Raw genomic sequence first — 12,247 nt, 5'->3', positions numbered from 1 at the left:
GCTATTGTTTTTCCAGGTGCATGTAAGTTACCTGGTAATGAATTGGCTATTGTTTTTCCAGGTGCATGTAAGTTACCTGGTAATGAATTGGCTATTGTTTTTCCAGGTGCATGTAAGTTACCTGGTAATGATTTGTCTATTGTTTTTCCAGGTGCATGTAAGTTACCTGGTAATGAATTGTAAAAAAAAATTCTAGCTGTCTTGGAAAATAAAAATTAAAAAAACATCTTTGTAAAATATTCTCATTTATGCAGTATTTAAATTATAATCTTAGAGTTAACAGTTTAATTAGGATATTTTGTAAGAAGAATTCCTGTTACTCTTCCATAGTTATTGCTTTAATTCTGCTTATTCATTTTCTATTGTCATTCTGTCCTGGTTAGAACTGTAATTTAGCTAATGTAATTTGAACACACAATTTAGAATTCTCCTATCTCTGTTTTTGTAGGTGCAGAAGGAGCCATGTGCCTATCCTATGGTGCTCCTGTAGGGGCCATCTTTCTATTTATTTTATTCATAAGTACTGGGGAGGGGAAGGCTGTGGCTTCAACTAGTCAAGTTTTTACCTTTGCTCATCCCAAGGCCTTCCTTAGGATAGAACCAGATTGGCCTTTACCAGAGAGAAGAGAAATGAGCTTTAAGTTTAGGTAAGGTTTTGTGAAGTTAATATTGTGTTCTGGGTGTGATCTTTTAATTCATGATACAGTAACTTATTTTGTTCTTATTTAGTTTTAGAACATAATAAGTTAGTGCTGATTTGCTGGTTTTTATTGAAATCTTAAATTTCCTATTTGTTCAGAAAATAGTAAAATCATATTATACATTAGTGTGTTAATTTTAACTATTTTTTTAAATACTGGGTAACATTTTTTGATTTTCAAGATATTTCTGAACATTGAAATGTGGTTATCCAGTGTATTCAGATCAACTTTTGTTTGACATATAGTGTTCAATCACCATGGTTTTAGTTATAAATAGACAAAAAGTTTCTTTAAAGTTATAAAACAATCAACTGAACTAACATGGTTACATACTGTTTTGTAATCCTGACCTTCTGCTGAAAATGTTGGTGCCTAAATTTCAACTAGGATAGATCTTTTCTTTTTTGTTAGGGTTGGGATAAAATATGGATGCTGGATTGCATTTAAATATGCATTACAAATTAATTGAATTATTTATTTCCAGGAAACTCTTCTAATTTTAGGTTACAACATAAGTATAGCATAAAAACAAGTTTTAATAATAGTATTTAACTGTAATATATATGGTAAATAGCGTTCTTATTGTTAGAATTTATCTATTTCAGGTTTCCAAAAAATGAGTGTTACTAACATTATTATAGAATGTTATGGTAAATCTACTTTAGTTTAGAAAAATGTTCAAAAAATAAGTTGGTTTTAATAACGGAAAAACTGCTGTAAATGTTCAAAAAATAAGTTGGTTTTAATAACGGATTTGTCATAATTCAGCTAAAAAACTACTGTAAATGTTCAAAAAATAAGTTGGTTTTGATAATGTTAGTTTAGAAAAACTGCTGTAAATGTTCAAAAAATAAGTTGGTTTTAATAACTGATTTGTCATAATTCAGCTATGCAGATTTCGAAAATAATATTCATTTTTTTCTATTATGTAAAGATTTTTTACGAATCTTACTTAGGTTGAATTATTATTTTGTTTATCGCAATGAACATTTTATATTATTATGTTTCTTAAGAAAAATACAAACAAACTGAAGAAAAGGAAAGAACACTGATGTTAAACGAACATATATCCTCATTCATCCTGATTTTTTTTGTGTGAAATGTACGTCTTTTAGACTCAAAACTACGTGTTGTGGTCTTTCTTTTGTGTATTGCATTATGATGTGTTGTGAAAAATCTGTACATGATGGAGAAAAATGGATATCATTTTCAGATTCAGCATACAGGAATTATAGTAGAACGTGTAAAAATCTACAAGATAACAAAACCATTTCAGGCCTGTGTAATTTGTTATAAGTGTAATTTTTTTGACATAAAGAACAGGAGGCCAGAAAGCACACACACAAATGTTAGTCTATGAAAATCTTAGTTTTTAAAATTATTGCATTAAATTAAAACCAAAGATTGTGTGAAAGAAATGTAGGTGAAAATGAGATATTTTACAATCATGTTTTATTTGGTGAAGAAATATTCTACTAATAGATATAGCTTGGAAAATAATTTTGAACTTTCTTGTGAAATACAAAATCTAAATTTCATAGTAATGTTTACTGCATTACTTTTAACATTGAACTATAACATATATTTGAGAGAAGCAATACAGTTAAGTGCAGATTTAATTTTCAATGACAACTCAAGTGAGTTATGCATTGTAAAATCTGTATTTCTGAAGTTAATGAATTTTACCACTAAGAGATTCACATCTTTATGATTAAATTGATGGTGCAGCTATGGGTTTTAAATTGGCTCCTTCTCTAGCTAATCCTTTGTTTTCATGAATTTTTCATAGTCTGTTAATTCATTATGTTATTGGATGACAGTTCTATGTTCTAGGCTCAGATAAGCACAAAATTCTTAAATTCATTGTTGAACATCAGGAAGATGATAAACTTGTGTTTTAGACACACGATAAATGTTCATAATTACGATGGCAGCTTTAAATGTGAAGTTTACACACACACAAAACAACAAAAAGCATTTACTGGCATTTATTTAAATTTTACAATTTATATGCTGTGTTAAAGAAAACTTGAAGCTCTTAGATCATTGTGCATATAAAATGTGAAGCACTTATGAATTTTTACTTAGTTTGACGACATAGAAATATTTCTATGCAAAAAATGGTTTTCCAAATTCATTTGATTGATCAAATTATTCCTGAATATTCATACAAACAAACAAATTTAGTAAACTTACCAACATATGATGGTTCTAAATGTTCAGTCTATATAGCCTTGCCATATATTGTTAAATGTTCTATGTATGTTAAAAACAACTATGCACCTTACTTCATAAAGTGTATCCACATGTACAGTTGAAATGTTGGCTGAAGTACTTTTTCAGATATATAGATGTTATTTCTTTGTTGAAAATCCTGTTTATAAATTACCTGTCCTTGTTGTAAGCAAGGTTATCCTGGCTTACGAGAAGAAAGCTACTGACACAGGTGAAAGAACATGCAAATTTAAAAACAATAAGTAAATCATGCATATTGGAGCATGATCTATGTGAATGTGACATAGTCATCCGTTCAAATTAGTTTAAGATATTAACAAGGGCAAATGATGAACAAGATCTTTGTATAAATGAGAGCTTACTCATTCATGAGCTGGGGCTAAGAATTAAGCAGGTTAGTTGAAATTGTTACTTATTTTGCCATAGTTTGACTTGAAGTTCATGGTTAATTGTGGCAGGAACTACAGAAGTGTATTGATTCATACTTTTAACAACTTTATGTACGAGTTGTGATTAACCCTCAATTTTTTCATCCATTATTTTTGGATGTAGAGACCAAACTGATTTCCTAAGAAATTAAACAATGAGAGAGTGTCTCAAACTGCCAATCACTCCACCTGGTGGGAAATTATGTAACTTTTAAAGTGGGGAGAGTGTATTTGAATGACTGCTTTGAGTCAAAGTGATGGATGTATCTGGATTTCCTACTAGTGTGTACTTGTTAAGTTTATCTTCAGTGTTTCATCATAAAAGATCTTTTGTGTTGTTTTAATTACTTGAAGGTTTGACTTTAAAGTATGGCATTGCACCTTAAATTTAAAGGAACTGCAATACTGTATTACAGAGCTACTAACAAATGGTTTCATCACTTCATTTATTGTGGTTTTTGTTATTTGATTTTCTGTGTGATTCATACATGTTTCATTCAGTCCAATAATCCTGGTTCTGGGGGATGTTGAAGTGAAATTAAAATTTCTATAAGTGTTCTTGCCATTTACCCCCTGATGAAGGAAAGTGCCCAGATTATTAAGTTTGTTTTCTGGTTGCGTGTTTTATAAAGCTCATATGATTAGTCCATAATGCATCGGGTAATTTGAGAGAGATCTGTGAGAACTAGGCCTCTCTCATTTTAATGTGTTCTTTGTCTCTTATATTCCAAAGTTCTCTTCCCCATTTTTTTAAAATATGCTTATAGATTTTGAAATATGGTTGTCAGACTTTTGGAATAGATTCAGCTTTTGCCAAAGGCAGTTGTGTAATTCCTCATTTAATTGTTGGATTTTTAGGTTTAGATGATTTTTGACATATTTACATTTAATTTTCAACTTTGCATGTGTTTATAATGTGTTGATGCTTCTTTTCCTTATATTTAAATATGAATGGATGAAGACTAAGAGTCTAGAAAGAAGATTCACTAGAATCTTTTTAATTTCCCATAAGCAGGAATAACTTTAGAGATAGACAGACTAGAATGCAGGGTTCGTTTTATGGATGCTCATAATGCTGGCATTATATGGATGTGAAATTTAGGGGGAGCAGTTTCTGGTTCCTAAAGTTAGGGTGCATTCATTTTAGACTAACACTTACATACTTTGTAATTGTGAAATATTCTTTGTTTTTTAAAATGTGACTAGTTTTTAGTTTAATTATATAAGCCAATGTCTGAACCTTTTTACTTTGATAAATAGAGCTGGATGATTAGTGGTATTTGGTGATTGATTACTTGATGGGCCTATTAATTAATTGCATTTAACTAATTTATTACTAGTTGCAACTAATCCCCCTCCCCACCCTAAAAGAAAAAAAAAGGTGTGCAGTCTTCATAACTAACTTAGATGCTTATGATTAGTCTCTAAGTATTTTAAAGATTTCCTCATGGATGTAAAAAGCAAGTGTTAGCATTTTATTTTTGTGATGTGTAAGCTGTTAACAAAAACCATCAAATGGATGTACGTAATCATTTAATGCTGCTGTGCTGTAACACAGAGTAAGAAAGTTTAAAGCAGAGACTCGTTTGTTCATAAATAGAATAAAGCCAGACTGAAAAACAAACTGGTATAAGGTGAAGTAAATTTGTCTATAGTTAAAAATATTCTTTATTAGCTGGAGTACCTGTCCCCTGTATATAAATTATGTTATGTAAATTCATGATTAATGAAAGGCTATCTTAGGAAATGAAAAGTTGCTTCCCTTATATGTAATTGTAAAAAAAAGCAAAAATACCCATGGACCCAACAAACTTTCTTGCCAGATTTGGTGAAGATCCATCAACAGGGGGGGGGGGGAAAGTAGTGATAAAAAATGCAGAAACACCCATACAAAACTGCACAACACAAAATGCAAAACTGGAAATTTGTATGTATCTCCCAATGAACTCAATGAATCTCCACACCAAATTTGGTGAAGGTCCATCCACAGGAGATGAAGTAGTGTTAAAAAATGCAAAAATGCCCATAAAATAACTGCAAAATGCAAAACTGAAAATTTATATATATCTCCACATGGACCCAATTAACTTCCATACCAAATTTGGTGAAGATCCATCTTCAGGGGGCTAAGTAGTGGTAAAAAAAGAAAAATTGCTCATAAAAAAACAAAGTGCAAAATGCAAAACTGAAAATTTGTATGTACCCTGCATGGACCTAATGAACTTCCTTACCAATTTTGGTGAAGATCCATTCACACCTTGCAAAGTAGGACAGACAACAGACAGTACTTTTATATTTATATATATAGATTCGTCAAGAGTTGTTATAATTGGTTATTTACAAAATATATGAAACTCAGCCATAGCTTAAAGTGATACAGAATATTTAGAAAAAATTGATCATCTTGGTAGCTGAATTAAGTAAGAGTTACTTGTTGACTATTGAGTACACACCAAAGAAAACTTGGTATTGTCATTATTAATATCTGCAGTAGTAGTTGGTATTGTCATTATTAATATCTGCAGTAGTAGTTGGTATTGTCATTATTAATATCTGCAGTAGTAGTTGGTATTGTCATTATTAATATCTGCAGTAGTAGTTGGTATTGTCATTATTAATATCTGCAGTAGTAGTTGGTATTGTCATTATTAATATCTGCAGTAGTAGTTGGTATTGTCATTATTAATATCTGCAGTAGTAGTTGGTATTGTCATTATTAATATCTGCAGTAGTAGATACACAGTACAAGGATGGATCAAACAAAATGAACACTTTTCTTTGATTATGTTGGGAACTAAATTACTGTCTTTTCATGTAACGTTACAATATTTGCTTTACTTATTATTCAGTAGTTTGCTTTGTCTGAGTCCTAAGTGATATTTCAGAATAGTAACAAAATAGTAATATGTCTTAAAAAGTTGATGTATTTCCTATCATTGTTTGAAGGACTTTTGAAGTGGATTCATTCATATGGTAATTTTTCTTATAAAGCAAAGCTTATATCTGAAAGGATTTGGTTTTAGATAATTTGTGCCATGATAGTCATTCTAATCTCAAATAAATACATTATAACTATATAAATAAGAATAGTGTCACATTAAAATATATTTGCTGAACCTACAATGCTTTTTAGTAAATGATTTGTTTTGTTATTCTGAAGAACACGTAAGCCTCATGGACTACTTGTGTATCATGGTGGAGAGCTACCTGTAGATGATTTTCCAAACTATGAACTTTATGTAATGTTGCAGAATGGGAGACTAAAAGTAATCCATATTTTTGGTCATGATGGAACTGAAGAGACTTACTTGATTGGAAAAGGTAAGAACAAAGTTTTGAAAGTGTTTTTAACATGTTCAATGCCACCAGTAGTATTACCTAGTGCCATTCAAGAAGTGCTGAGGAGTAGTCACAGTGTCCCAAACTTGTATGCCACAAGAGAAGTTTGGCTTTGAAATATAATTGTCTGTGACCCACCAGTAGGTAATGCAGTCCATAACTAGAGGTTGGTTGTCACCCACATGTGAAGCACATGGCAGTGAATGCTTTATATTGTTTAGTATTGAAGTGAGTTATGAACGTAATTATAAAATGTTGTTAAACAACATATTTATGACTTAGGACTGCAGAAAACCTGTAAAACATTGCCACTCTTGTCCAGATGTTGGGATTTGAACTAACTTAAAATCTACATGGTGTGAAGAAACTTGTTAATAAAATACAAATAATGCAAAATGTAACATCTGGCAGACTGGAACTAACTTAAAACATCAAGCAATTACCAATGTAAACTTAGAAAAATATAAGGAGAAGAAGAAACTTCTTTGCCGACTACCTTGTTTATGTTTTATTGATGCTCCTAATCTGTTGAGTGCTTAGCTTTAGACAACCTAGTCTGCTGATAGCTTATCTTTGAACAACCTAGTCTGCTGACAGCTTAACTTTGGACAACCTAGTCTGTTGACAGCTTTGCTTTGGACAGCCTAGTCTGTTGACAGCTTAGCTTTGAACAGCCTAGTCTGTTGACAGCTTAGCTTTGAACAGCCTAGTCTGCTGACATCTTAGCTTTGAACAGCCTAGTCTGCTGACAGCTTAGCTTTGAACAGCCTAGTCTGCTGACAGCTTAGCTTTGAACAACCTAGTCTGCTGACTGCTTAGCTTTGAGCAACCTAGTCTGCTGACAGCTTAGCTTTGGACAACCTAGTCTGCTGACAGCTTAGCTTTGAACAGCCTAGTCTGCTGACAGCTTAGCTTCGAACAGCCTAGTCTGCTGACTGCTTAGCTTTGAACAGCCTAGTCTGCTGACTGCTTAGCTTTGAACAGCCTAGTCTGCTGACAGCTTAGCTTTGAGCAACCTAGTCTGCTGACAGCTTAGCTTTGGACAACCTAGTCTGCTGACAGCTTAGCTTTGGACAACCTAGCCTGCTGACAGCTTAGCTTTGGACAACCTAGCCTGTTGACAGCTTAGCTTTGGACAACCTAGCCTGTTGACAGCTTAGCTTTGGACAACCTAGCCTGTTGACAGCTTAGCCTTGAATAACCTAGTCAGATGATGTACCCTTTATTACAGTAAAATGGTTGTCTTCTATACAGTGATGTCTAGCATTATGATTTTTGTCATTCATTGTTTATATCTGAATCAGGGCTAAATCGTGACAAGTGGCATGAAGTGTTCCTAAGAATAGAACCTGGTTCAGGAAAACTGGTTGTTCAGATAGATAATCTAGAAGAAGAGATAACCATTCCGTCTCTCATACAGCATCCATTCTATGACCTGAGGGGAAACAAACCCCATTCTTTCCTTTACTTTGGAGGTATGAAATATTCTTTTACTCTTAACTTTGAATAAAGAATATTTTTTTTATGCTTTGTTTTACATATCTTACATTGAAAAAAAAATTAACTTTTGATTTGTTATAAGAATAAGGAAATACTTCTTGTATTTACTTTAAGAAAATTTCTTCTGCTTTCAGATAAGTCAAACATTTTTTATCTTAAACATTATAAGAGTAAAAATCTTCATGTTTTTCAAGTAAAATTATCTTCCCTTCTTGTACTTTTAAAGTTAAACTTTACTCGTATGAATGTTTATGGTAAGAATAGTAACTTTCTGCACTGAACTTTAACTCTTTTCTGCACAAGTCACTGTGTTACATTCAAAATTTAATTAACTACCTGTAATATTAATGTATGTGAATGAAATTAACATTAAAACATATGTCATGATTCAAACATTTATATTATCTAAGTTTTTAACCTTTAAAGATATGCTTAACTTCAGATGTATTATCACATGACCCACAAGCCATGAACATTCTCTACTTTAGCTCTCTGTATGTTCAATAATACAATGGTAGTTGAGTAGAAGTACATCTAGACAATAAGTTGCTTACATATAACCTTTTGACTTGCTCATTTCAAAGTACTCTGAATGAATACAGTTGAAACAAGTAGTAATTTTTTCAGTCCCTGACCTTTGCCATGCCCACCTTACAATTTGTTTGACCTTTATAGCTTACATGAAGAAGTTACATATACATGTATACAGTCATTAAAAAGAGCTCATTTTACACTATAATCTAACAAAGGTTATTTTGAAATTGGCACCAAGTTGTTGTCATGGAGTACATGTAACTGACTGTTGTGTTGTTGGCAGTTTGATCTACAACAACACTTATGATTGTTTCTTACCTGAATGTGTTATAGTTAGAGATACAATTTAAATTGTATTTAGGTTTCACTTTTATTATTTGATTAATTATGTATTATTTATGTTTTAAAATGCATAATTAAAAGGTTAAAAAGTTATTTAAATATACATCATAATTTGCATCCATTCTCATGGATATTACATGTTGAAAGAAAATTTTGCTGAAGGGTTGCACGTGTCTCCCAAACAAACTTTAACATGCCTTGAAGGCATTGTTGATTTGTGTCCAGATGAATAATAAGTGGTAAAGGACAAAAACATAAAATAAAACATTAAAAAACTTACTGTATGTGAAAAGGAAAATACCGAATATAAGCAAAACAGCATCTCTAATAATATTCTACAAAAAATCAAAAGGTATGTATATTTCTTAATTTTAATCATTTCATTGCATTGTATGTTGATGATATTAGCTAAAGTTAGTAATACGGTAACGAAAATAAAATATTGATATTCATTTAGAAAGTTCTAGAGGTTATGCAAATGAAATATGAAACTATAAGATGAAGAAAAGTATTTTTATACTTAAAATGAAAATCACTTGGCACTCGAACTATTTTAAGAGTCTTGAGTGCAGATTACTACTATAGATAAATAACATTTTTATTAGAAAGATGTAATTAGAATAATGTGATTCTTTGTGTACAAAATGCTTATAAACTTTATAACAAAATCTTATGAGATAATGCACTATAATGCACAGAGTTGCTCTGTTTTTTACATAAATGTTCTACCCTAGTCAAGCAGATGGGAATTTCATTTGCCTGTGTTTAAAGGGTTAAAGATTATTCTTATTACTTGACTTATTTTAATTGTGAGATAGTAATTATGTTTCTTTATTCCAACAGTGGGAATGTTCTTTTAATAGATACAACAAGAATGTTAAATCTTTAAAATTACTCTGTGATACTTTTACCGAAGGTGTATTTTTAGTTACACGTGTATTAGTTCATCCGATAACAGTTCTATCATCTGTGTCAACATGTCTTACATAAAAAGGTCTAGCTGAGTGAAATTGATATTCTTTTTCTAACAACAAATAAATTTAATATCATGACTACATTTCCTAATTTTTACTATTACTGATATTGTTTTTTTTTGTAATCATACAGGTTACATTATTATCATTTATTTGTTTTATATCACATAAAAATATATAATTGTCGTGGAAGTTCACACACATCCGAAAACCTCATGACCATGTGAGAATTTCAATATGATGTTCAAAATAGTTTATTTCTATTTATAAAATTAAGTAGATAAAAAGTTAGAGTAATGCTCTGTGAGAAATAGAAAACTTGAAAGTTAGAAATATTTTTTAGTGAAAACTTTGATACCATAAGTGACATTTTGGGCTGCTGATAGTCAGTAGCAGTATAAATCTTACTTTCTAAAGTAAGAAAAATGAAACAAACCATATTTAGGATTCAAGTAGAGTGAAACAAACTTAATTTGAAGGTGACTTGAAGACAAAATCAGCAAGTAGGAAACAGTGTAAAACAAAGACAAGCTTCTCACAAGAGTCTTGGGTCTTTCAGCAAGATGAACTACTCCTCTGCAGGATAAGGATGAATCTCCCTTAAAAAGTGTTCCTACTTCTCTTTGTAGCTGACATTTCAGGGTGTGATTTGCCCAGCTCTAATAATAATCTCTGATTTAAGAGGGCAGCAATAATGTAGTTAAATTCCCCCTCTGACTAGTAATTTGATTTATTTAGAAATGAAAGGTTGATTGATTTTCAGTAGCCATCTTCCAATGAAAATCTGGTGTATTGTGACCAGTGAAATTCAGTTCTAGATGAAACCACACAAGAGCACTTCCATAATTTGGCAGTCAAAATCACTCAAATCTTCAGTATTTTTCTTGTGACCTTAACTGAGTATTGTTGAATCATCATGTTGCATACTTTACAGAAAGTTTGAGGCATCAGTGATCAAGGTATAAATATAAGCGACCAAGCAACAGCAAGTTAAGAACTGAAGAAGTAAAGTTCAGTAAAGTCAAGTGTAGTTCAGTCAGAAAATTAGTTAGTGAAAGAAAACGTGAAGTTAGCCGGCATTTGAACGATTAGCCATAACAAGCGATATTTTAAAGTGAGTTTTACAGTTCAATAGAGATAAGGAGAATAATTTGTCTTGTCAAAGGGTGTTCTAAAGTAATTGAACCTGTCTGTGTGGATTTGACAAAAAGGAGACAATTATTTGAAGTTCAGGATACAACTGTGATAACCCATGGGGTAGCGTAAGTGAATCATTCTCTGATACTATTGTGATAAGAGTAAAGAAAAATAGTTCATATTGTCAATTGTACTGAATGAGCTTGTGTGGACTTTTGACAAGAAAAGTGAATTATTTAGAGTTTGAGATACAACTGTGATATCAATAGTGTAAAGAATTTTGGTAAATGGTTTGACTTGTTTTGAATATATTATTTTAAAACAAGTGGGAGTGTGTGGTGTCCGTATATTGTCAACAAGTTACAGACACCTACTGTAGAAGAATCCTTAGTCCACATATATATATATATATAAAAATCCTGACATTTTATATGTACTATTCACGACTAAAGCTTACCTTTGTATTTCTTTACAATTGTAAACTGTGAATGTATTTAGTACTTTTTCTCACATTTTTCACATACTGTTGGGCTCTATGAAACCTTTGAGATATCCACATAAAAACACTAATAGCTGGCTTCAGTTTGACTGTCAGTTCACTTACCATAACATTCTTGCAGCTATAATATAGAACTATCAGAGTGAAACTGAGTTATCAGTGTTTTTAAGTAGACACCAAGTAGTGATAAACATGATTTTATCACATACTTTGGTATGTATTATCTGTGGAAATGCAAGTTGACCCTCAATATTATCCAAGAAAAGTACATTGAAGAAATACAGCCATTTTAGTGAGTTATCTCACTAACCTCAAGATATTGTCAAGTCTACCAGTTACATGTTGCTAGAGGGCACTTATAGTGAGAAAGGTTGCATACAACTGGCCATTAGTTTGTACATTATGGGTGGCTGTTGTTAAACTAACAATTGGTAGTGTACAGTGTAGAGAAGGTGCTTGCCTCTCTGGGGGTAAACAAACCAGTTTCTGTAATACATACACTCATTGTTTATATACACCTGGAAAAAAATTAAGCACCCCCAAGTATTTTTCAGGATT

The 12,247-nt window shown here is 31.6% G+C and overlaps 1 protein-coding gene across 2 annotated transcripts in view; it reads left to right on the top strand.

The window, feature by feature from the left end:
- Positions 1-12,247, top strand: part of LOC106476161 — a 16,130-nt gene that overhangs the window by 2,444 nt on the left and 1,439 nt on the right. Inside the window, exons 2-5 of one of the 2 annotated variants that reach the window (XM_022380100.1) lie at positions 449-647; positions 6,525-6,685; positions 8,008-8,178; positions 10,533-11,221. In XM_022380100.1, coding sequence (XP_022235808.1) covers positions 463-647; positions 6,525-6,685; positions 8,008-8,178; positions 10,533-10,657 — 642 coding nt within the window. In that variant the 5' untranslated portion in view covers positions 449-462 and the 3' untranslated portion in view covers positions 10,658-11,221. Of the gene's footprint in view, positions 1-448; positions 648-6,524; positions 6,686-8,007; positions 8,179-10,532; positions 11,222-12,247 lie in introns of those variants that run through there. The other variant, XM_022380101.1, reaches the window with a different exon arrangement.

Source organism: Limulus polyphemus, unplaced genomic scaffold, assembly GCF_000517525.1.
Source record: "Limulus polyphemus unplaced genomic scaffold, Limulus_polyphemus-2.1.2 Scaffold9941, whole genome shotgun sequence".
Taxonomy (NCBI): Eukaryota; Metazoa; Arthropoda; class Merostomata; order Xiphosura; family Limulidae; genus Limulus; species Limulus polyphemus.
Note: the sequence above shows the minus strand (reverse complement) of the source record. Positions and strands in the feature narration are given on the sequence as shown.